This window comes from Dama dama, chromosome 1 (genome assembly GCF_033118175.1).
Source record: "Dama dama isolate Ldn47 chromosome 1, ASM3311817v1, whole genome shotgun sequence".
NCBI lineage: Eukaryota > Metazoa > Chordata > Mammalia > Artiodactyla > Cervidae > Dama > Dama dama.
Window position 1 is genome coordinate 40541695 of NC_083681.1, and position 26351 is coordinate 40568045.

The following is a 26351-nucleotide window of genomic DNA, read 5'->3' on the forward strand; positions in this document are numbered from 1 at the left end:
CATAGTCAATGAAGCTGAAATAGATGTTTTTCGTAATTCTCTTGCTTTTTCTGTGATCCAATAGATGTTAGCAATTTGATCTCCGGTTCTTCTGCTTTTCTAAAACCATCTTGTACATGTGGAAGTTCTCAGTTCATGTACTGTTGAAGCCTAGCTTGAAGAACTTTGGGCATTACCTTGCTAGTATATGAAATAAGTGCAATCGTGTGGTAGTTTGAACATTCTTTCGCATTGCTGTTCTTTGGGACTGGAATGAAAACTGACCTTTTCCAGTCCTGTGACCACGGTTGAGTTTTCCAAATTTGCTGGCATATTGAGTGCAGCACTTTAACAGCATCATCTTTTAGGATTTAAAATAATTCACCTGGAATTCCATCACCTCCACTAGCTTTGTTCGTACTAATGCTTCCTGAGGCCCACTTGACTTTGCACTCTAAGATATCTGGCTCTAGGTGAGTGATTAAACCATTGTGGTTATCTGGGTCATTAACAACTTTTTTGTACAGTTCTATATATTCTTGCCACTTTTTCTTAATCTCTTCTGTTTCTGTTAGGTCCAAACTGTTTCTGTCAGGTACATACTATTTCTGTCCTTTATCATGCCCCTTTACATGAAATGTTCCCTTGATACCTCTAATTTTCTTAAAGAAATCTCTAGTTTTTCCGATTCTGTTGTTTTCCTCTATTTCTTTACAATGTTCACTTAAGAAGGCTTTCTTATCCCTCCTTGCTATTCTTTGGAATTCTGCATTCAGATGGGTATATCTTTCCTTATCTCCATTGCCTTTCACTTCTCTACTTTTCTCAGCTCTTTGTAAAGCCTCCTCAGACAATCATTTTGCCTTGTTGCATTTCCTTTTCTTGGGGATGGTTTTGGTCACTGCCTCCTGTACAATGTTATGAACCTCCATTCATAGTTCTTCAGGCACTCTATCAGGTCTAATCCCTTGAATCTATTTGTCACTTCCACTGTATAATCATAAAAGGAATTTGATTTATGGTCATATCTTAATGGCCTAGTGGTTTTCCCTACTTTCTTCAACTAAGGCTGAATTTTGCAATAAGGAGTTCATGATCTGAGCCATAGTCAGCTCCTGGTCTTGTTAAGTACCATCAACCTGAATTTGGTCTTGACCATCTGATGATGTCCATGTGCATAGTCATCTTTTGTGTTGCTGGAAAAGGGTGTTTGCTATGACCAGTGCATTCTTTTGGCAAAACTCTGTTAGCCTTTGCCCTGCTTCATTTTGTACTCCAAGGCCAAACTTGCCTGTTACTCCAGGTATCTCTTGACTTCCTATGTTTGCATTGCAGTCCTGTTTGATGAAAAAGACATTTTTTTTTTGGTGTTCTAGAAGGTCTTGTAGGTCTTCATAGAACCATTCAACATATACGTATATCCACTCTTGAAAATTCTTTTCCCATGTAGGTCATTATAGGGTATTGAGAAGAATTCCCCATCTATACAGTAGCTCCTTGTTATTTATCTCTTTTATATATAGTAGTGTGTATATAATAATTAAGGTTATATGTGTATAATCCCAGTCTCCCAATTTATGTCTCCACCTCTTCCTCCCCGCTACCATAACCATAAATTTGTTTTCTACATCTGTGACTATTTCTGGGTTGTAAATAGGTTCATTTGTAACATTTTTTAGATTCCATGTATAAGTTATATTGTATGATGTTTTTCCCTGACTTACTTCACTCAGTAGACAATCTCTAGGTCCATGAGTTTTAGTGCAAATGACATTATTTCACTGTTTTTTTATGGCTGAGTAATATTCCATGTATATATGTGCTATATCTTCTTTATCCATTCCTCTGTTGATGGACATTTAGGGTGCTTCCATGTCCTGGCTATTGTATATTATGCTGCAATGAATATAAGGGTGTATGTATCTTTCTCAATTATGGTTTTCTCCGGATATATGCACAGGAGTGGGACTGCAGGATCATATGGTAGTTCTATTTTTAGTTTTTTAAGGAACCTCCATACTGTAATCCGTAGTGGCTGTTCCAATTTACATTCCTACCAACAATGTATGAGGGTTCCCTCTCTCCACACCCTTTCTGACCGGTTCTTTTTTATATTTTAGTTCCTTATTAAAATCTCACTGTATTAATCTATTATTTTCCCTAATACAGTTTGCATTCTTATTACTAATGCTTTGAACTCTCTATTGAGTAAATTACTTCCATTTCATTGTTTCTTTTCCACCGGTTTACTCTTGTTCTTTCAATTGAAATAAATTCCTGTATCTTGTCATCTTGCTTAACTTGTTCTGTCCCTATGAGATTAGGTGAAACACTTACCGACTCCATGGATGTCCTTGTGTGGAAGTGACTCTATACAGTCTGCATGGGTCCAGTGGCTTTGGTGGGAGAGCTGGATCTGACATGAGCATAGGTCACACCTTTCCCCATAGTGTTCTGGCAAGTGTCACATTGGTAGCAGGTGGGGTTGGAGATGGAGGGGCTAGATGGAGAGCCAGGTGTGAGCTGGGCCTTCTGCTTTGCTCAGTGGCTGATATCATCCCATTGGGAGAAAGGTTGGGTTCCAAGTTGCTGAAGCAGAAGCCCTAAGGTAGGCTCTGAACTGGCTCTGTTCCTCATAAGTGTGTGCTCTCCCCCTCCCATCACCCTCGCCCTAGAGCAGAGCAGGATTGGGCTGGACTGGGTCACAGAGGTGGTCTGTGTGTGGGCTATGGCAGTCCCAGCCCTAGTTAGGGTCTTAGACCACTTCTGATGTGCTGTCTCCATACGCACCAGTAGAAGTTTCCCTGCCCCCTTTCAGAGACTGTTCCATGTTCAAATGTTCCCAGCTCCATCCCTCAAAACTGAGCACGCCCCTCGGCCACAGCAGCCCTAGCCTTGGTGTGGAGCAGCATCATGGAGCAAGTGGGGCTGGAGTGGTACTCAGCTCAGGCTGGGGCAGTTATGGCAAAACCAGCCAGGGTCCCCTGCTGTTTCAATCTGCTTCCTCTGCCTAGGTTTCATACAGCCCTCCTATTTGTCCTAGTGATTTTCAAACCTGAGGGGACTCATCCACCTGGTGTCAGATTCCAGGGCCAGGGTGCCCAATAGGTGGCTCGGACTGCCCCCTCCCCATCTGAGTCCCCTCCCAGGAGCAGAGGTCCTTGATCGCTTCCCTTCCTTTCCTACCCAATTCTGTGCAGATTTTTATATAGCGTTGGTTGTACAAGAGTCTTTCTGTCAGCCTCCAGTTAGTTTTCAGTGAAAATTACTCCACATGTAGATATATTTTTGATGTGTTCATGGAGGAGGTGCGCTCTGCATCCTTCTACTCTGTCACCTTGATATGTCTCCTCTTTTTTAATGTCCACTAAAATTTGAAGTGCATCTTCACTACAATGGGTTAATGATCTGCTTAAAGCCATTTAATGTCTTGGAATCAGTTTTCTCACTGGTTAAGATTGGGTTTTGTGAACATATGAGAGAGAGAGAGAAGTCACTCAGTCATGTCTGACTCTTTGTGACTCCATGGACTGTAGCTTACCAGGCTCCTCCGTCCATGGGATTTTTTCAGGCAAGAGTACTGAAGTGGGTTGCCATTTCTTCTTCAGGGGATCTTCCTGACCCAGGGATCAAACCCAGGTCTCCCGCATTGAAGGCAGATGCTTTATGAAGGGATCCCTAGATGGTAGTTTCCTTTCAACTTTCCCATCTTTGCCTAGTAGCAGAGCTTAATGGAGAGCCATTAAGTCTGCACTGCACAGCTCCAGGGGGTACCATTCACATCAAGTAAGTGCTGCTCCTTGGGAGATCTGAGTTCATTCTTTCTATAGGTTATCACCACAAGGTGGGCCTGGCGAAGTGCGGGACTACAATCAGAGACACTACTTGTTGTGTGTTCTTAGCAAGAAGGCCAAGGGCCACACAGGTAGTTCCTGGTGGGCCAGTAGGTGGGCCCTCTCAGCCAGGAGAGGAGCTTTGGATTCCTGGGAATGATCTATGATTCCCTGCAATATAAATACAGCTTCCTTAAAACCTTGGGCTAATAAATTGTATTATTAGCAAGTCAGTACTGCTCTGATCTCCTCTCTGTGCTGGTCCAGAGTCCCTGTCTGGGGGCGGACAGTCAGGACGGTAGGGCTCCTGGATAGACAGCCAGAGCAGAAGCTGTCTGGCTGAGGCCAAGGAAGAGACAAGTCAGACTCAAGGCTGTGCCCTCCAAGGACCCATTTGGGCCACCCCAGCCTCCCTCATCCCAGTGTGAGGTCCTTTCTCTGATGCCTTCCTACGAGTTCCCTGACCAAGGTGGGAGGAAGCCTGGGGGCTCAGTGCCACCAGCTGGTGGGGGCTGGAATAAATGGGGTGGTCACAAGACCCCTACTCAGGGTGGGCCCAGCCTCTAAGATGGCCTTTGTGTTCCAGCCTCCATCCCACCTCCAATGGATGGAGCTCACACACAGTCTTTGCCTTGCTCTCCTGTTTCCATCCTTCAGTATGGGTTATTTTGGTGGTGGTTTGCTACCCTGTCTAGTGATTTAGCCATAAACTTTACACTAACTTTCTTCATATGACAAGCATCCAGAAAAGTACATGCTATACACACACATACACACAGAGTTGAAAACCCTCATGTAACCACAATTCATGTCCAAGGTAGACCATTGTTAGTACCCTAGAAGCACCCCCTTCCTCTCTGCATTCAGGTCCTCAGTCACCCTGCAAAGGTAACCACTATCTTCACTTTTATCATGATTACTCTTGCTATATACATCCTTGCTCCTCTTCATAGTTCCACCAGCAACATATGAACCCTTAAACGTCAAATTATAGTTTTGCCTATTTTTACACTTCATATACATCAATTTATACTACACATTATTTTGTGATTTTTTTACTCAAAAATTGTTTATAGGATTCTTCCTTTAAACAGTTTCATTGAGGTACAACTAATTACAATGTTCTGTTGTCTTTCAAGAAAATTTCTCAATTTGTTGACTACTTCTGGTAAGTTTTCAGTGCCTTGAAATGGCTGCTTTTGATCATTTTGTCCAGTTTTACACTTGCTTTTTTCGCAGAGGATAATCATTGACCTCTTCATGCTTCAGTAACTAGAAGCCTCTCTCGTGATTTCTTACTTCATTCCTTTTTATTGTTGCCATTGTGCAATAATCCATAGTATGAGTGTACTTCAATTTACTTAACTTGCTTACTGGGATGCACATGCCAGTGTAGTCCATTATGGATATTCTTAAGACTAGTGGCCTGGTATATCGGCCTGCATACTTATGAGTGGAATTGTTAGTCATAGGGTATATTAGTTTTCTATTGCTGCTCTAACATATTACCATATATCTGGTGGCTTAAAACAATCCAAATCTACCATCTTACAATTCTGAAGGTCAGAGTCTAAAATGGGTCTCACTGGGATAAAATCAAGGTGTCAGCAGGGCTGTGTTCACCTTTGGAGATTCTCGGGGAGAATCTGTTTTCTTGCTTTTTCTAATCCTCTGGGGGCTACCTGCATGCTTTGGCTTATGGCCTCCTTTCATCTTCAAAGTCAGCGATGGCTGGTGGAGTCTTTCTTGTGCTGCATCACTCTGGTTATCCTGGATCATCTGGGGGGTTCCAATGAGGATCCAGCTAAAGATCCTCAACTTATATCTTCAAAGTCTCTTTTATCATATAAGGTAATAACAGGTCCCAGGGATCAGGATGTGGACATTTTGAGGGGCCATCATTCTACATTTAATACATTTGTATGATAAATCTTTAAAAAAATTTTTTTATTTATTTTTGGCTGCACTGGGTCTTAGTTGCTGTGGGTGCTTTTTTCTTTTAGTTGAAGCAAGCGGGGGCTACTCTCCAGTTGTGGTGCTTGGGCTTCTTATTGTGGTGACTTCTCTTGTTGTAGAGCATGGGCTTTAGTAGTTGTGGTGTACAGACTTAGTTGCTCCACAGCATGTGGGATCTTCCTGGATCGGGGATTAAACCCATGTCCCCTGCATTGGCAGGCAGATTCTTACCCACTGTGCCACAGAAGCACCACCAGGGAAGCCCCTGTGATAAATTTTAAATGTATTACATAAGGACAAATAGGGACTTCCCAGGTGGCACTAGTGGTAAAAGAACCTGCCTGCCAATGCAGGAGACACAAGAGATGTGAGTTTGATCCCTGGGTCAGGAAGATGCCCTAGAGAAGGAAAGGGCAACCCACTTCAGGATGCTTGCCTAGAGCATCCCATGGACAGAGGAGCCTGGTGAGCTACAGTCTATAGGGTCACAAAGAGCTGGACACAGCTGAGGTGATTTAGCATGCAGGCACACAAGGATAAACAGAAAGCCTCTGTTGCTGCACATCCTTGCTAACACTTGGATCAGAGCTTAAACATTTTGCCACTGGTCTGTAAACTATCTCCTAAGGGAATGGGGGAGGGAAGTTCAATCATTTCCCATATTTCCAGCCTCTGACCAAATCCTTCCACAAACAGTATTGATCATCTACAACTAACCTGCCTTCACCTGCCTGGATTTTCAGCATTGTTTGAAGTAGCCTGGTCCCAACTATTAGAGTCCTTATATTTTAGACATTCCATCAGCCTGCTGGCTGTCTTACATGCAGACTTCATTCCTATCTGGTTCTAAGTGTCTTCTAGTCCCCATCTGCCTAGAGTGCTGGTATTTTAACCATATTCAATGATGACTCTATTTGAATGATTATGGAGTGGTCATGTGCAACTGAAGAGGCATGGTATGACACCCTAAATAAAAAGCCACCACCTTCATGCCAATATTTCAACTGCTCCATTGGCCATGAATTTGGTGCTAAAGCTTGGCTTGCATTTACACTAACTGGGGCTGATTCATTAGAAAAGACCTTGATGCTGGGAAAGATTGAAGGCTGGAGGAGAAGGAGATGACAGAGGATGAGATGGTTCAATGGCATCACTGACTCAATGGACATAAGTTTGAGCAAGCTCCAGGAGATGGTGAAGGACAAGGAGGCCTGCAGTGCTGCAGTCCATGTGGTTGCAAAGAGTCAGACGTGACTAAGTGACTGAACAACAACTGGGGTACTAAAAGGTTATGAAGCGTGAGTAGCAAAAGTCATCTGAGATGGAAACCCAAAGTTTCCAGGGGATTTCAAGGTATAACAAAGCTCTGAGTGTCAAATAGCATGGCAGAGGAAACATTTTCCTGACCTTAAAAATATTTGCCATAAAAAATGCCTCTACTACAGCCAGTTTGATGTTGAAATACCCTCAAAGAACTACTTAGATTAGCACTTTTTGAAAAGTCTACAGCATTTACTACCAAATTTCACTTCCCAGGTAGAAGCACAGAAACTAGAGAGAATGCTGGGGTATACTTCTCACAAAGTACAGTCTCACAGAATTCCCATTTCACTTCTACTTTATGCATTGGAAATTTTCAGCATGGGCATAGTGCCCAGTATAATAGCAAATAAAACAGATGTGCTTTTCCATTCACATCGGTCAGGAAATTTCATATTAAGCAGTTCAATAATTATATAAGAAATGTCATCTATATGGTAAAATATCCCTATAGACTAATTGATATTGGAAAAACTGTGTTAAAGGGTATAAATGCTTGAAAACTGGTGTCAGGAGGAGAACTTCCAATCTGTAACCAGGAAGTTTCACATTAGGCAGTTCAGGAAAATGGAAGCTGAAATGCTGGCCGGAACTCTTCCTGCTACGTCTCCCATACCCAGGAGCAGGGTGCTTTTAATAGCTGGCCACAGTACGCTTGGAGTCCACTTTTAAAGGCATTAGAATGGCTGGGGTGGCCTTTCAGGGAGAGCGCCATGAGAGGGACAGCAGCATTGCTAGAACTCCTCCTCTGGCAGCAACCAGGTGCTCAGAACGAGGCGATGGTCAGTAGGACTAAGAAACTGGCTTTTGCTGGCCAGCTTGATAGTTACTGAGGTCTGGAAAGCATCATGAGACAGGGACCAACCAATGTCTTCACAATTGACCTCTCTCCTCTGGTTTTCTTGCTTTGTCCTCCAGCCTCACGAGTAAAGGCATTCCCACAAGATACTGTTTCTAGCCCTTCCCCTTTCTTTACATGCTTTCCTGTTGTTCCATTCTCTCTTGGTGTATAAGTGGAAGACTTGCAATGATATAACCACAGCCCTGCTCTTTTGCCAGAACTCCAGTTCTCTTTGGTCAAAACCTCAAGGTTTCCAAAGCTGACGCTTACGTCCCCTCTCAAGCTTGTTTTTCCTCTTAGGTTCCCCAGTGCTGCTGATGGTGCCCCACACTTAACTATCTGTTCTTCACACTGCCTTCCAAGTCATCTCTCTGGAATAGAGCGCTGATCACACCACCCACCTGCTCAAGAACCTTCCATGACTCCTACTGTTATGGAGTCAAGTCCAAACTTGCTGCCTTGGCATCAAATCCCTCTAAGACTTGCTTCACCATCGTCAGCTAAACTAATTAAACTCAAAAGCTTTTGCACAACAGTGGAAACTATGTATAAAATGAAAAGACAACCCACAAAATGGAAGAAATATTTGCAAACAATGCTACCAACAAGGGATTAATCTTCAAAATTTACAAATAGCTCATGTGACTCAATATAAAAACAAACAATACAAAAAAAAATTGGCAGGCCTAAATAGACACTTTTCCAAAGAAGACATATAGATGGCCAAGAGGCATGTGAAAAGGTACTTACCGTTGCTAATTATCAGAGAAAGGCAAATCAAAACTACAATGAGATCTCACCTCACACCAGTCAGAATAGCCACCGTCAAAAAGTCTACAAACAATAAAATCTGCAGAGGATGTGGGGACATGGGACCTCTCCTACACTATTGGTGGAAATGTAAATAGATACAGCCACTATGGAGAACAGTGCAGAGACTCCTTAAAAAACTAAAAACAGTGCCCCCATATGATCCAACAATCCTACTCTTGTGCATACATCTGGAGAAAAACATGGTTTGAAAGGATACATGCACTCCAATGTTCATTGTAGCACTGTTTACAATATCTGGGACATGGAGGCAACCTAAATGTCCATTGACGGATGAATGGATAAAGATGTGGTACGTATATACAATAAACATATTCAGCCTTTAAAAAGAATGAAATAATGCCATTTGCAGCAACATGGATAGACCTAGAGACTATCACAATAGGTGAAGTAAGTCAGACAGACAAATATGATATCACTTATATGTAGAATCTGAAAAAATGATACTAGTGAACTTACTACGGAACAAAAAGAGACTCACAGACTTAGAGAACTTGTGGTTACCAGAGGGGAAGGGATAGATTGGGAGTTTGGGACTGACATGTATACACTGTTATATTTAAAATAGATAATCAACAAGGACCTACTATATATATAGCACAGGGAACTTTGTTCAATACTCTATAATAACCTAAATGAGCAAAGAATTTTAAAAAAGAATAGATCCATTATATGTATTACTGAATCACTTTGCTGTACACCTGAAACTAACACAACATTGTATACTCCAGTATAAAAGAAAAAAAATACAAAAGCCTTCCCTGGTCCTTCCAATTTAGCCCAACTCCCACCATCTCCTCCGACACGCACAAATGCGCACATTGCTTTAAGCACAAGCAAGGGAGCGCTGCTGGAGCATTTTGCTGCTTTTGCATTTTTTCAGCCTTAACCTTTGCAATGCAAACCTGACAAATCAAGCCTTGTCCTTAGGCAGAGTTGGAGCTGGCAGAGCCCAGAAAAGGTAATTATGCTCAGAGCAGAGCGCCTGTGATGACCTCTGCATCTTCCCCTTGCCTACCTGGGAGATAGCTCTCGGGCAGGTCAGCACCCTGTCCAGGGACAGAAGAACCTGGAAATCAGGCCAGGACAGTTCCTGCAGCAGCACCTCTGCTCTGCATCATGTCTGCATGGGCCCTTATACCAATGATCCCACACATGGGATTTCAGGTTGTTTTTTTTTCCCCATGGTTGTGCAATCTACAGCTCACCAAAGATCCCCAGAACTGAGCAGCTGCACCCTGTCCCACCTTCCCTTGCAACTGGCAAAGAAGGTTTCAGAGGAGACAGTCTTTTCTCTGGTATCAAACATGAATCATGCTCTGTGCCGTGAAAACCTGTATGCAAGGGAAGGTCTTGACCTCTTGCCACGAACCCAGGGAAGAGCCAAGTACCTTCTGGCCGTGGTTTTGGCTTTTCCAATCCTCCGTCTTGCATGAGCTCAAAGGCAAAGGAGACATTCAAGACCTGGAAAGAGAAATGAAGTGTGTAAGGCGCTGCATACTCATTCCTGGACCCTTGCGGCTCCCTGCCCCTGGAAAGTGGAAGAACCAGCACTATAGCCAGAGGGGCAGGGGCTGAGCTAAACTGAGGCTGGTTTTTTTTTTTTCTTTCTTTCTTTTTTTTTTTTCTTTTTCTTTTTTAAAAAAATATGGAACGCTTCACGAATTTGCGTGTCATCCTTGCGCAGGGGCCATGCTAATCTTCTCTGTATCGTTCCAATTTTAGTATATGTGCTGCCGAAGCGAGCACTGAGGCTGGTTTTTGAAGCAGAAACAAGGCAGCCAAAGCGGGCCTGCCACCCAGAGTGTGGACGAGGCCTAGCCTCTGTTGGTGAAGCACTCCCGGAGGAGTTAAAGATTCTCTCCGTGTCCTACTGTGTTCCTGTGTCACTGCCAGGTCTGTAAACTCAGGAACGTATGTGCTCACAGTTGAAAGAATCAGACAGTAAGACACCTTCAAAAGGACCTTCCTGGTGGCACAGTGGTTAAGAATCTGCCTGCCAATGCAGGGGACACCAGTTTGATCCCTGGTCTGGGAAGGTTCCACATGTTGTGGAGCAACTAAGCCCGAGAGCCGCAACTACTGAGCCTGTGTGCCCAAGAGCCCGTGCTCCACAACGAGAGAAGCCACCATAGTAAGAAGCCCATGCACCGCCATGAAGAATAGCCCCAGCTCCCCAGCAACTAGAGAAAGCCTGTGAGCAGTGAGGAAGACCTTGTGTGGCCAAAAATGAAATAAATTAAAAAATAAAGTTTAGGAAAAAAAAGACATTCAAGAGGCAGAGAAAGGTTTCTGCTTGGGACCAAATGCCCGTTGTCTAACAGGTGGGCGGTGGCAACCCAGGAGAGGCTTCAGAACCCGGCTGAGCGGGAGCCTCATGTCCGACCACTCTACAGCCACCTTCCCTGTCACCCCTGGGGAGGGATGAAGCGGGGCTGTGGCCCCCAGCAGGAAGGTGTGGCCAGGGGACCAGGGTGCAGGGGAGGGATGCTCAGGGGCTGTAGGTAGCTGCTCCCCAGCTCAGCTGCCGCCACCCCCCCCGCCCCCTTCCAACCACTGAAGACCCTAGGCAGACAGGAAGCCGCCACCTTTACCCAGATGGTCCCAGCACAGGTATGTGAAGCTGAGTCGGGCATGTGGGTTAGAGCCTCCTCTTACCTTCTGTTCAAAGCTGTCCGGGGTCAGGAAGAAGCTGTGGAGGGGCACGAAGTAGCCCTCCAGGAGCCCCATGAGCAGCACCAGGTACACCCCATCTGCAAACTGGAGGAGAGAGCCAGGTGAAGGCACTGGGCCCTCCAGCCCCGGCCCATCCAGGGGCCCATCAGCTTCCAGGTCAACCCCCAAAGGCTACGTCCCCGGGCAGGCTGCTGGCAGGCAGTGACGAACAGTGGCCCGAGGCAGGTAGGTCTGCGGCCCCACGTCTGGCTGGTCCACACACAGGCCCACGCTCCTGATCTCAGCTGGCCCAGTATTTATTGAGCACCGACTATGTACCAAGCGCCGATCTGGCACATGGAGCACAGAGGCGGGTCAGGCGTGGCTCCGGCCCTGCAGGAACTCACGGTCCAGCGGGGAGACTGCTGTGGAGGACAGGCATGCAGCTGCTGCTGCTCTGTGGGAGGGAAACATGCTGGCCTGCGGGAGACCGGGAGAGGTCACTCATCCCGCGGCAGGCACCAGGGAAGGCTTCCAGGGGAGGTGCTGCCTGGATGGAGACGTGAGGGATGAGCAGGAGTTAGCTCGGGAGGGCAAGCAGGAGGGAAAGGGTAAATATGTGTACGGTGTCTAGAACACTGCTTGGCATGTAGGCAACACTTAACACATATTAGATATTAGCTATTGCTATTTCTTTTATCCTGGAAAACAACAAAGCAATCAGGACACAACGTCCTGGCTCTTGCTGACAAAGCACCACTGTGCTCAGGGCCATGGCAAGAGGCTTAGAGCTGGTCCCTTCCATCAAAGACAACAGAGGCCTGATGGGCTGAGGACCTGGTCTGAGGAACAACAGGCACCGAAGCCAAGCAGAGAGGTGCAGGCCTTCCACTCAAGGGAGGGGAGGTACGTGTGTGCTGGGCAGGCTTTGTGGGGCCAGTGGGGGCCCGTGAGATGAGGGGAATGTGAAAGGAGGAGATGCTGTGGGTCTGGAAGATAAATGGCCTGAGTGAAGATATGGAGGTCAGGTGCATATCTGATATTCTAGAACCTTTCAAAGGAGGCAGAGCCATCAAATATTTGTATAAACAACAGTTGCTAGAGTTCACAAGAGGTCAAAGTTCTTGGAAGCATCTTAGGAAACTTTTAAAATACTATACTGAATTACCCGGAATCTGGGCTGGGCCCAGAGTCTGAGCTCTGCTGGGTGGCTAGATGGTGGGCCTGTGGCTCAACCTGGGTTATGGGCAAACAACCCTGAGCATGAACTTGACCTAGGAGTGGCTTCCTCCCTGTGTTCATCCATCTGGCCTTCAACTCAGGCGGGTAGGGCCTGAGCATGACTCATTCCAGGCCACCCCGGGGTGGACCTTGGGAAGCAACCCCAACATCTGTGTCAAAATCAAGGCCCTCCTACGGAATTGGTTAGCTGGGCCTTCCTCTGGCTGTGGCTGCAATGGGTTGAGGATAAAAGAATCCAATCTGCCAACTCAAGGGAGGACATTGGGTTAGGGTCAGGATTACTTATAGCTCTGAGTGCCACAGACCTAGCCTGCTCCCACCCCCGACTGCAGTTCCAATGACTTGGTGGTGAAACCTGCAGACAGGCCCCACATGTGCTCAGCAGAGACCCCCTTCCCTGCCCATGAAAAGTGAAGAGGAAGTTCCCAGGGCTCATTCCAGCTCTCTCCAGGAATCATTACTTCTGCAGAGTGCCCCCATCTCCCATATATGATGCTGCCTCCAGAGTCGAGACACACCCAGGGAGAGCTCAGTCACAGGCCTTTAAAAATACAGGAGGTGCCCATGTATTCAAAAGAAAATCACGCTTTAGAAATTAATTGCGAATGAAAGGAGATTGGGAAATGGGACACATTACATAGTCTCAAAGTATCTCCTAACATAGATTAGCTATTAATTATAAAGGGGAGGAGCTTTACAGTAGGGAAATCTGAGAGAATGCCAACTTAGCCAAGTGATCAAAGTTACCACCACCAGGTACAGAACTGATGGACAAAAATACCTGAGAAGAACACAGTATTGTCTCAATGGTACTGTTCTTGAACATGCATAACCTACCTCTAATCATGAGGGAGACAAACAGAGAGACTCTATGTACCATATAGCTCACATTCTTAAAAAATGTCAATGTTAGGCAGACAGGCTGAGGATTTGTTCTCTATTAAAGAGACACTAAAGAGACATGACAACTAAACGTATCAGGTGAGAATACGAGGACATCCGTGTTTCTTGGAACCATGTGACACTACTCATGTCAAGCGTAGTCAAGTATCAGCAATTTCACATGGTTCAACCAAAATAGGTTAACATTGCACTGATGTTAAAACTGCCTGAATTTGATTACTGTATTGTGATTCTCTAAGAGCATGTACTTGTTCTTAAGAGATGTATGCTGAAGTATTTAAAGGTAGAAAGAGAAAAAAAACCCAAAATGTGGACAAACGCTAACAATTGGTGTATGTGGGTGAAGAGTACATAGGGGTTCATGACAATACTCTTGCAGATTTTCAAAATAAAAAATTGGAAAAAATTCAGAGAAATCTCATGCAGTTCACCTCTCAGAGTGGAATAGAATTCCCTCTCCCTTCCCCAGAGAAGCTCCAGGGTCAGGGTGGAAAGCCTCCCGACAATGTGGGGCCCTGGGAACAGTGGCAGTCCAGGGGGTCTTGTCCCCCACCCTGCACTTGGGGCTGTCACCCACCTGGGTTTCCAGTTCTGTGACCTCCAGGTTCAGTTTATTCAGGTGTTTGTTCACGAAAGTGATGAGTGTCTAGAAGAAAAGCACAAGCCAGGCCTTGAGAGGGAGACTCTTGCCCTGGAGGCTGCCCCGTGACTCCACCGTGAGGACACAGGATGAGGACCAGCCAAGGGGGCGCAGCCAGTGACGCTCTTGTGAAACTCCTGTGTCCGCAGGGAAGGACGGCCCCCAGGATCTGCAGTCCCAGGCACTGTATGACTCAAACAGCCAGGCCCAGGACTGGGCAAGGAGCAGGGGGTGTGAGAGGACAGAACGACAGCTGGAGTGCCTGAGCCCAGGCTCGGGGGGCCAGAGGAGACATGACCACATTGGGCCCCTTCCAGTCCCCGCTCCACGAGGTACAGATGCCTGCGACCAGGGAGACAGAGGGAGGTCTGTATGAGGGGCAGGGGTGGCTGGGGGTTCAGTGTGCTTGGGAGACGGGGGCCCATAGCCTCAGAACCTCCCAGAGGTGCTGTCACCTGAATGGGAGAAGAAAGAAACTAGGTAAGGCGTCCAGCGAGAACAAGACAGGTGAAATGGATATCAAGCAGGAAAGCCCTGTGTTTGTGGTCATCTGGACATGACACCAGTTTCAGAAAGCTTGCAAGCTGCTGGGGGTGGGTTTTCCTGATATATTTTGACATCTCACTCCCCTTCCTCCCTCCCTCCCTCCCTCCCTCCCTCTCAGGCATCTCTTTCCCACCTTTTTCACCACGTTGAGCTTGTCTGGTGCGTGGTCGAACAAGGTGTCAAAGGCATCACGTTCTGAAAAAAAGAGAAAGCAAATAGAGCCCAGAGCTAGTGCCACCACAGGTCCCAGGCACCAGCCTCTGCAGACCAGTGGTCACCTCCAGGTGGGAATTCTCTGGGGGATGAACCGTGCTGCAAACTCGGGAAACTGGGCTTGGGCAGAGGTTTGGGGTTGATTCTTATCTTGGGGACCTTTCCCCAGTGTGTGTGTAAGCATGTGTCCATCCTCTACATCAACTGTCTTTAGGCTGGGTTGGGGGGCTCTAGCAGGCAGTCTGGCTTGGAACTGGCCATTTTTCTTCACTATTTTGTATTCTTTGATACCATGATTTAGTCATGGTTCTAAAGTGTTTCTGAAGCTTTCTGGAAGCAGAATGTCATCCAAATATCAAATCACTTCACTCGCTAATTTTCAAAACCCAGACAGGCTTTCTGGTAGAAAGCAGATAGGCAGACTGGGAGCCACAGAGCTGCAGCTCAGAAGGGGAGCTCCCCCTCCTGAGGGATCCAGTTACTCCAATCTTTTAGCCTCGCCTTCCTCTTCTATAAAATGTGCACTGGACATGAAGTTCCCCTAGGTGGGTAATGAGGATGAAAGACTAGAAAGTACATGCTCCTTAAACTCTGAAGTATCTGTTGATCTGAGTTATTATTAGCATGATTAGAATATTTCAAACTATTATGCACAGTGAATATAGAATCAGAGAAAATAGTGAAGCCATGCCCCCTGCAGGGATTTTCCTCGCTACAGCCCCTAGGTCCTCTTATCTGAATGGTGAAATAGTGGAAGGAGGTATTTCCCTGGTGGTCTAGTGGCTAACATTCTGCTCCCAATGCAAAGGGCCTGGGTTTGATCCCTGAATAGGGAACTATATCCCACGTGCTGCAACTAACAGTTTGCATGCTGCAACTAAATGATCCTGCATGCTATGATTAAGACCCGATGCAGCCAAATAAATAAATAAAAAATAAATAGTAGAAAGAAAGAGTGGAGATGGATCTGCCACTGGGAATGGGGCGTCTCCAAGAGGAGCCCAGGCCTGGGCGGTTTGTGGTCCTGGGCTGCCTCTCCCACTCTCCCACCCACTCTTCTTTTTTCGCACCCACTCTTGATGATTAAATCTGAGAATGGGAATTGTGATCTTGGACATTCAGAGACCTTAGAAACAAACCCAAGGTTCTGGGAAATGGGAGACGTAGGAGGTGTGATGAGGAAAGAGGCAGCTTCGAGGAGGTCTGGACAGAGTGGGGAGGGGACTGTGCTGTGCGCATCGCTTGCTCTGTTTCCACAATATTCGCAGAGCAAGACTGCCCTGCGAGCGCCCAGGACCCATGCAGAAGCCCAGCAGTGTCGACAGTCTAGTGACCTGCGGGAGGACTGCAGCCGTGGTTCCTTCTCCTCTTCCCACCAGCGGCTGACCCTCCCTCCCCACCAGCCAGCCCTGTCACCAGGCTGGCGCAGACAGACACGCAGGAAGCAAGCTGAGTGCCTGTTCTTCCAGCTGCCGCAGAATTAACTAGACCCCACTGGCAGTCACCAGCACCAGAGGACAATCTTATGCAACTCACCATGCCTTCCAGAAAGAGCCCTGCAGGAAGAAGAGAAAAAACAGTGTGACCCTTCTCTCCTCACCTTTGGCTGCAGATCCCCCAAAGCTTCCTTCCTTGGTGTCTTATTCTGCACTAAGTCTCCAACTATGGGTGGTCTTTACCACATTACCACTTCTTTTCCCCCTTTGCTTTACAGATATACTGGGGTTCACACAAAGCCTGGTATAAGTGATGCTTAAAGGACTTGCTTTAACTTTACTTCTTGCTTTAAATAAACTCATACTATTGCTTACAGTTGAGAAAGAATATTGGATTTAGAGATTCAGGATCCCCAACCATGTTTTAGGAGCAGGGTGTAGGGACAATCCCAATACGGCATTTCACTGCCCAGTTTGCTGAAGGCATTGACTTGGGAAGGTAGGTTTGGCTCTCTCCTGTCCATCCTGTGATACCCACCAAAGTGTATCTGCCATTGACCTAGAACAGATTTTCTCAAAGAGGGCAGGAACTGGAACCGTACTCACAGCAGTGATGCAGCATAGTAAGAGCACAAGCATTAGCAACAGACCACTTAGGTTTAAGCCTTTCAGAGCTGTGTGCTTGCTGTGTGACCTTGGGCAAGCTACCAAACCTCTCTGGGCTCCAGGTTGCTTACCCTTAAAATGAAGATAACACGGTAAACAACTCAATCAGATGTTCTGAGCATTACAAGATTTAATATATACAAATATTTTAGTATAATTTCTAGTATATACTAAATGCTCAATACACTTTTTTCTCAATTTTTATTATGTTTATTCTAACTGTATATCTATCACCTATTAAGCAATGACTTGCAGGTGGTGTACTAGGAAGAATAATGAACTTAGTGTTCAAGTCAAGTAAACCAAGGGTGGCTTTCTCCTCCATCTTTGGGTTGTGAGGTTTTAGGGAGTGTAATCAGTGCTTCATGCGCCCCTGCCCTTTCCACTGGCTCTCTTGTTCAAAGGATTATAGAGGAAAACTGGGGGAGCAGGAGAAGATACAAACAAATTTTGCCTGGTTTTGCATGTGGCCAGGCTCAGGCCTGCCCAGTGATCTCAGACCACCACACACCATCCTGCTCTTTGTGCTTGAGAACAAAACTTATCTTTCTTATGACACACCTCTTACATATTCGGATATTCCAGTTTCTGTGAATGTAAATAAAAAAAATAATAATCCACTACTCTAAGGTAGAGAGGGACTTTCTGGGTCATGGCACGTGACCATATAAATCAGATTCAGAAAAGGAAGAAAAATGTCCTTTTGAAGGTTAACAATTTAAATTCAACCCCATGTTTATGGCATGACGATTTCATGCTGGTTGGGTTTTTTGGGCACACTTTTTCCTGGAGTGCCACAAAATTAGAATTTTTCAATCACAGCTAATTCCCTCTCCCCACTTCCCCACCCAAGTTTGTACCTAAAGCATTGAGAGGCATGTTTTGAATGCACGGAAAAGGCTAAACTATAATCATTGGCTGAAGTCTAATCCCTCTTGCAATCCCAATAAATGAAAACTAAATATCAGCAAATGGATGAATTTCGGAGAAACATCTGTGTTCCATTACAGAATCGCTGGCAACAATGGTGTTGACATACTCTGTGTTACCAGTTATTTCCTCTTGGATTTGCCGAGACTGGAGGATTCCTTCTCGTTTCTGAAAACGGGGGTGGGGTGGGGAGAGGGTTAGGAGGAGAAGAGAAAAATATGCTTTAGAAAAATACAAAAAACTGATTAACATTCCTGATACTGAGAAAGTTACTGGCATTTAAGAAATGAATCCAGCGATGAGATACTGCTAGAAGTGTAAGAAGGCCCTTGGTTTCCTGGGACTGGACTGTACCATTCATACTTAAGTGCAATTAGTGTTTATTCCAAACAAGTCGGCTGTTTCTTGGATGGCGACTCTTTTCTTTCTTTATTGGAAGACCTTCTGCTGGAAGCACACTGCCTCCTGGAGAAATCCACAGTACACCAGTGGAAATGAAGGCCAGGGCGTGTCTGCCCTCCGGCTGGGGCCACAGAGGGAAGCAGAGAAACACGTTTTACTGGGGGGCAGAGGGGCTGGGGTGGAGGAGCTGAAGCCAACTTGGAGAAATCAGGAGAGTTTTTAAAAAGTGTTTAACTAGGGGGACTTTTAAGTAAGTAGTATAGTCCTTAGGTAACCAGCTTATGCTCTGAGAAAAGGGTAAGCAGTTTGTCAGTCCATCCACTCATCCACTCATCCATCTGCCTGTCCATCCACCCACCCATCTACCCATCATCTGTCTACCCCCTCCCTTCAACTTATCCTCTTTCTTCTCTGTTTCATTAATCAGTGCCTTCTACATACAAGCCCCTTTGTTGGACTTACGACAGTTTCGGACCTCGAGGAACTTAAGAGTAAAATGGGGTAGATGAACAGGTAAGCAAGAAGGTTTTCCCCCAAACAAGCCCCTGGTTTATGCCTCAGGGCCCAGCTCAATTATTAGAGTAGGATCCTCTTTCCCTCTCAAATGTGTGGTGGATAAGCAATTACATGGTCGCCCCCTGCAGAGAGGAAGTACTGAGAGCAGGACCAGAACAAGTGCTTTCAGCTGGGAGGGTCAGCCTAGGACTGGGCTGGACACAGATGAGAGACCACTCGAGTGGGAGGGATGGCCCCAGCAAAAAAGGCAGAGTCAGGAGAGCACAGGCAGGATCAGAATGCTGTTCGGAGAGGCAGAGGCTGCTGCTAGTCAACTTTTAAAAAATTAACTTATTTGGCTACACCTGGTCTTAGTTGCAGCATGCAGGATCTAGTTCCCTGATCAGGGATCAAACCTGGGTCCCCTGCTTTGGGAGCACAGTCTCTGCCAGTGGACCAAAGGAAGTCCCTACTGTTAGTCAGCTGAGTGCTGGTTTACGTGGGCGTGTGAGCTGACGAAGCAGTGCTGGGGTTCAGGGAGACCTTCTGATGAAGGTGAGGAGAGAGATGCATTCATCAGATCCCTACTCAATCAGTTACCAGACACTTGGAAGATAGTCTGGGCATGGCAAGAGGTTGTCAGAGCAAATCCATCTTCCACAAAGGCCAAGGTATGTCAAGAAGGAGCCTCCAAGCTTTAGTGTCTTAGCTAAAACCTGCCTTCTGACCCTCCTGCCCCAACTTTCACAACCTTTTCTTGGCATTCCCAACAGCCAGGGAAACTTAGCATCCTTACAAAATCCTTTTACAGAAGGAAAGGTAGAGCTGGATAAAGGCCATGACTGTATCTGGATTAGATTAAGAAGAATGAACTATCAAAGCAAAAAAGGAAGAAGAAAATGTAAAATACCATTTAAAAAAGATCCAGTGAGGATAAACCAGGACTTTCTCCAAATTCAGCTTCAACATATGTAAAAATTTTCACATAGGACTAATAAGGCCATTCACAGACATCAAACCTCATCTCCAACAACAGACAGAATTAATAAATGCTTGTACATAGAACAGAAAAGAATTCTGGGTTCAGTGCTCCCTCACATAGCATCCTGATTCACTTCAATACACTATTTGCTCCCTAAAGAACTAACCCTCTAGTTCAGTCAGCATCTTACAGCCATTTCTGAGTCATGCTTCTGTGCCTGTTTAACTTGATAAAGCAAAACACCCCATAAAATCTGACATGCCTTGATGCCATTTTATGCAACACGTCCTCCTTTCTCTCTCATGCTAACAGAACTGCCTGCAGGAGAAATTAAACCAGCGACAGACTTCTGATGGCCTATAATTGAGCTCAAAATAAGGCATGAGACATGGGCCTGCAGTGACCACTGTTTCACCCCCCATCCTCACAAATCCTGAATCATAGTTTTAAAAAATATAATAAAATGGATTCACACTTTATTGATTGGTAAAAAAATGACACAATAGAGATGGCCTGGATTCACTAGGAAGATGCATATACCAGAAGGCTCTGGGCTGGCCACGTATCCACAAAATCCTTCATGCCATGCTTGACACAGTTGAGAGCCCAGTAAGTGAGGCCATTAGTCCCTTTCAGCCAGCTGCACTGGCTGAACCACACACGTTTGCATTGACAAGGGGCCTCTGATAGCCCTCTCTGCTGCTTAGGTAGTCCTGTGTCTGGGTAAGCAGGGCCAAGGTGTCATATTCCTGTTATACCCTCTTAATCTTTAGCAAGTTAAGTACCCAGAAGGCATTGGAAAAAATACTTTTTCATTAGGGCACGGCTGAGTAGCACCCCCATGTCCGCCTTTCCTCTGGTTCACTTCTGATCCCTGAAAGCCTGGCCCAAAGACCTTTTGTCCAAGAAGCTGGCCTGGCCTGGCTTCTCAAGCAAAGCTTACTCACCCTCTAGGCTCTTCTTCACCAAGGGATGGCAGAGCCGCCAGACAGAACCCTGGATAACCTTGAATAACCAGGGAGTTGTTCATTAGGGATGTTCTCCCTTGCAGCATGTTTATTTGGAAAAGAACAGAAGCCAACAAAATGATGACCTTTTGCTCAACAGCATAAAGTTGGAAAATAAAATTGAATTTGAGTATCTAATGGGGTTAGGAGCAGAATGAGATAGTCATGGGGAGAGAGCATCCCCTTATTGTGGAAAGGACAGAGCCGTGTGTGAGTGGAAATTCCACATAATAATCTGCACAAGATGACTTGATACCACAGCTGTGCTTCTCTGGGCAGGTGAAAAGCGGCAGTGCCCTCAACATGGGCACAGCCTGTCAGGGTCTCTCTCAAACATATGTGTACATACGCACATGTGCCCTCACATGCACAGATACCTGTCTCTTCTCAATAACTGTGCATTGGTTGTTTAAACAAAAAATGACTCTCCATGGCTTGCAGGACATACACAAACACACACAGGGATATGTTCTCCTAATCCTACTACACAGACCTCACAAATATATACACCGCCCACCCTCAAATATATAATACCCAGGCACCTTCCTTAAGAAAGCATGTAAACCCCAGGCACACGCCCCACATAAGGCTGTCCCAGACACAAGCACACGCTCTTCTACCCTTTTTGTACATATATCGGAGATAAGCCCACATGCATCAGAAAGCTCAGACATGCCTCCCAACACACAGCACACCCAGGCACACTCAGCATTCATTCAGTCCTCCTAGCAAGCTTCCCAGTGTGCCTGAGCTCACACGGGAGCTCAGCCCCTGCACCCCTTTAAGGGCACCGATGTTTGTAGTGGCTTCTGACTTACCTGGACCACAACCACTTGGATGGAAACATGGTCTGGGAGTCGGATTGGTGCCCGGAAATACTGGGACAGAGCAACTAGCAGATGCAAGATGGCTACCAGGCTTTTGGCATGAACCGCTGAAATAAAAGATAATTTATAAATCAGAGAATCTTCTTCTAGGTTCTAGGCAGATATAAACAGATATTCAAAACACAGCAGTACCACATGGGGCTAATGAAATCTGTGTCCTGGTCTTGTGAGGCCATTCATGGCCATCAAAGCTCATCTTCAGCTACATGCACAATTAAATGCTTGTACACAAAATGGAAAAGAAATACGGGTTCAGTGACCCCTCACCTAGCATCCTGATTCACTTTGATCCACAATCAATGCCCCTTTCATCCCACCCCTATGGGTCAGGGGACCCCCTTAGTCATAGTAGGCCTCACCCTGGGCCCCCTCAGTTCTCAGCCAGATCCCATGGATTTACTTCTTAGATCATGTTATTGCTGGATTGCAATGCAGTGCTTCTCCACTCTGACTGGGACCCTGACAACAGCTGAGGCCTGAGCTCAGATCAGCGCTGCACTACCTCCATGTTCTTGTTCACTCTATGCCGATAACCACGTGCATGTCTGCTGTACCCCTCACCCTTCCCATCTGATGGTGAACTCTATAGGTTATCACCACTACTCTTGTTCCAAAGCTCTACACAAAGCAGGCCCTCAATCAGTGAACACTGAGTCAGGACACTGGGTGCCTTCCTTCGTCCAGAGCTTTAAGACCCCCTGAGGAAGGCACGAGAGATACCCAAGGATTTTGTTGCTCTCTTGAGTGCCATGCATGGTCAGTCCAGGCAATGCCCTTTGGGTCATAGCTGGGAGCAGATGTTCAGGCCCCAGTGCCTTCTATAGCTGAGCTGTGTGCTGGATGTTAAGCCGTGTATGCCAGAAAAGGCTGGGAAACTACTAAGTTGTAGTTTTCTGAGATGAGAGGAGAAAAAGGCTGTGATGTAACGGGCACACAGGGTCAGGCCAACTGGAGCTTGAGTTCTGACTTGACAAGCTACCATTCACTTACTGAGTACATGGCCTTGGGTAAGGCATTCAAGATCCCTGAGGCTCAATCTGCTCAACCTCACACATGAGGATAACAATACCTTTGAAGAAATGCAGGTGGTAAGAATTTCCAGACATAACATAGGCAAAGCTCCTGGCACATAGCAATGCCTAGGAATGGTTGATGTTTTATTATCACTTACGAGAAAGTGCCTGGCAACCAGGCAACTAAACCATGTCAACTTTTTCCCCTTTCCTTCATGAAAGGAGAAAGTCCCCGGATACTTGACCTGCCTTCACAGTCCTAATATCCTTATGGGTCTAATTACAGGGGCATTTAAGGAAGGAACAAGAAACGTCTATTTTGTGTAGTTAGTGAGTGTGAACTGGGCCCATTATTAGGTTGTCATTCTGTCTGCCCTGGGATCAATAAATCTGCTCTAACAGAAGCTTTGGGAAATCACCAAGAAAATGAAATGATTCAGACCATTCTTGGGAACTCATTAGAGTTTTCTGTTATCCCTGCTGCTTCCAAGAAGGTTTTCCACTATGATGAACAGCAACTCACTACTACCACCAAACAGCAGATGAACTGTTCCTAACTCATGGCCTTCCAGGAGGAGTTTTCAGCTTGGGGCTTCTGGCTTTGTCAACTAAGAATCCCCCAACATTTATAGCTTTAAAAAAGGCACCTGGGGGCTTCCCTGGTGGTCCAGTGGTAAAGAATTCATCTGCCAATGAGGTGACACGGGTTTGATCCCTGATCAGGGAACAAAGATCCCATGTGCTATGAGGCAGCTAAGCCCATGCAGCAACTAGAGAGACCGCACATCACAAAGAAGACCCAGTGTGACCCACTCACCCTTTCAAAAAAGGGCGCCTGGCATGGGACTGACCCACTGACATGATGCACAAAGGCAGAATATGGGTTTGCTCTTCTGACCACATCAGAGCTGACCACATCAGTCCTGTCACTGAGGGTTGTAAGGACATTTGCTACCTCTACCCTTTTTTCATAATGCTGGAAAAGCTGTGGTCGGAAATTTTGGTGATGTTGTATGCTACCTTGACTGTCTCGGTAAGCAAAGTAGAGCTATGTTGTAGGCACCATACAGATGTCAGACTCTTCCAATGAGCGCTCTGTCTTTCTGGGTATACTTTCAAGAGAAAAAAATTACAGAGTTTCTCTCTTTTTCTCTCTCCCACATCACATACATGCTATGTTAAATAATAAATGCTGGAGAGGGCATGGAAATGTAAATTGGTGTAGCTACCATGGAAAACGGTGCAGAAGTTCCTCAAAAGATAAGAGTTAGCATATGAGCCAGCAATCCCACTCCTGGGCATATATCTGGACAAAATCATAATTCAAAAAGATACATGCACCCTTATGCTCATAGCAGACTATTTACAATAGCCAAGACATGAAAACCACCTAAATGTCCATGGAAAGATGAACAGATAAAGATGTGGTATAATCAACAGAGGTATGGATAAAGAAGATGTGGTAATAAATAAATGGACTATTACTCAGCCATTAAAAAGAATTAAACAATGCCATTTGAAACAACATGGATAGACCTAGAGAGTGTCATACTGAGTGAAATAAGTCAGAGAAGGAGAAATATCATATGACATCCTTTAAATGTGGAATCTAAAAAGAAATTATACAAATAAACTTAAAAAACAGAAGAGACTCACAGATTTAGAAAATGAACTTATGATGGCCAGAGGGAAGGGACAGTTAGGAAGTTTGGGAAGGTCATGTACACACTGCTATATTCAAAATGGACAACCAACAAGCACCGGTTGTATAGCACCTGGAACTCTACTCAATGTTATGGGCCAGCCTGCATATGAGGAGGTTTGGGGGAGAATGGATACAGGTCTATGTATTGCTGAGTCCCTTCACTGTTTACTTGATATTACAACATTGTTAATTGTCTATATCCCAATACAAAATTAAGTTTAAAGTTTGGAGAAAAAAAAGATGTGGTATATTTACACAATAGAATACTACTCAGCCATTAAAAAGAATGAAATAATGCCATTTGCATGGACCTAGAGATGATCATAGTAAGGGAAGTAAGCCTGACATAGAAAGACAAAATATCACATGATATCACTTATATGTAGAATCTAAAATATGACACAAATAAACTTATCTACAGAACAGATTCACAGACATAGAGAATAGACTTGTGGTTGCCAAGGAGGAGGGTGGGTGAGGAATGGATGGATTGAGAGTTTAGGGTTAGCAGATGCAAAGTATTATATATAGAATGTGTAAACAAGGTCTTACTGTATAGCACAGGTAACTGTATTCAATATCTTGTGATAAACCATAATGGTTGATTATCATATATTATCACTTAAAAAAAATCTGGAAATGCATATCCAAATGTAAGAGGATGGTTTAGACAAGCAGTCTAACTTCAATTTTTTAAAAAAAAGTAAGCAGAGACATCCTTTGTTCCAAAAGTCATCAGGCAAAAGTGATATGAAGGAGTATAGCTGCTCTGGTCCCGTTATCCTAACTACAGCACTGCTTCCCTTCTCCTTGGTGATGCTTGACTTTTTCCTCGTAAATCCCAAGGTCGGGACAAACATGGTTTAATAGTCACTGCTTTAATAAATTATAGAACATCCACAAGATGAGACAGTTTGCATGCATTGAAAATCATTGTTAAGACAAAGTAGATGTGAATATTAAGAATATAATATTAAAGAGAACTAGAAATAAGGTAAATACATACATTTATGGATTTATGCATATAAACACACATATTTGTAAATATACACATACATACATGTATATAAATACACACACATACACATATGCACACAAATACACACATACACACATGTACTTGTTGCCAAGCCTTGGAAAGTGGAAAAAACAAAATGCTATAGCTGAAAGATGCTTTTTTCCTGCTTCAAATGTTTCTTTAGAATAGAGACATGTTATCTTTTCAATTAGGAAAGCTTCTGACAACCTCTGTGTATCTGGGCACTCTCATCATGTTATCTCTCAGCACATCTCCTGGTGTCTTCTCCCTGATGCCGGGCAGAATGCAGGGCCACTGTGCTTCTGTGCTCAAGTCAGGGTGGAGACGTGCAGAACGGCAGCAGGGCTGAGCAGCTGAGACTCTGCCGTATAAACTGGGCCCTGCAGCCGCTGTGCCAAGAGGGTCGCTCCAGGACTGGGAAACTGTTTCAAGGGTGCTGCTGAGTGAGAAACAGTCCTCCAAACATGAATTGTGGTGGAAACAGAAATTGGTGCAATTTGGGAGGAGGCAATTTGACAGTATGTGTTAGGACCTTAAAATGTACATATCCTTTGGCTCTAAAGTACCACTACTGGGTTTTTATCCTAAAGAAGTAATTATTATCTACGAGCAGACAGAACTCCTCAGGCTGTACTGATATTAGTGAGAAAATGGAAAAAAATCTTAAAATCTATCATTAGTTAAGTAAATTATGATATACCTAATCTATATCATATTTTTAAAAGTGACATATAGAAGGATATACAATGGTCTGTAAAGATAAACATTTTCTAAATAATATGTACAGGTTGATCTCATCTTCATAAAAATATAGTTTATATGTAAAGCAT

At 45.1% G+C, this 26351-nt stretch overlaps 1 protein-coding gene and 1 non-coding gene across 4 annotated transcripts in view; both read right to left on the bottom strand.

Annotated features, from left to right (window-relative positions):
* The window catches only part of PARVA (parvin alpha), a 170347-nt gene that overhangs the window by 15801 nt on the left and 128195 nt on the right, over positions 1 to 26351 (bottom strand). For all 3 annotated transcript variants that reach the window (XM_061147514.1, XM_061147529.1, XM_061147520.1), the window contains exons 6-12: positions 21696 to 21811; positions 18101 to 18159; positions 16496 to 16515; positions 14880 to 14941; positions 14138 to 14206; positions 11419 to 11520; positions 10152 to 10224 (exon numbers count right to left, since the gene is read on the bottom strand). In XM_061147514.1, the coding sequence (XP_061003497.1) occupies positions 10152 to 10224; positions 11419 to 11520; positions 14138 to 14206; positions 14880 to 14941; positions 16496 to 16515; positions 18101 to 18159; positions 21696 to 21811 (501 nt within the window). The remainder of the gene's footprint in view (positions 1 to 10151; positions 10225 to 11418; positions 11521 to 14137; positions 14207 to 14879; positions 14942 to 16495; positions 16516 to 18100; positions 18160 to 21695; positions 21812 to 26351) is intronic.
* Positions 10403 to 10509, bottom strand: LOC133065051 (U6 spliceosomal RNA). The gene has a single exon (XR_009694820.1). It is a non-coding gene; the product is annotated as a U6 spliceosomal RNA (small nuclear RNA).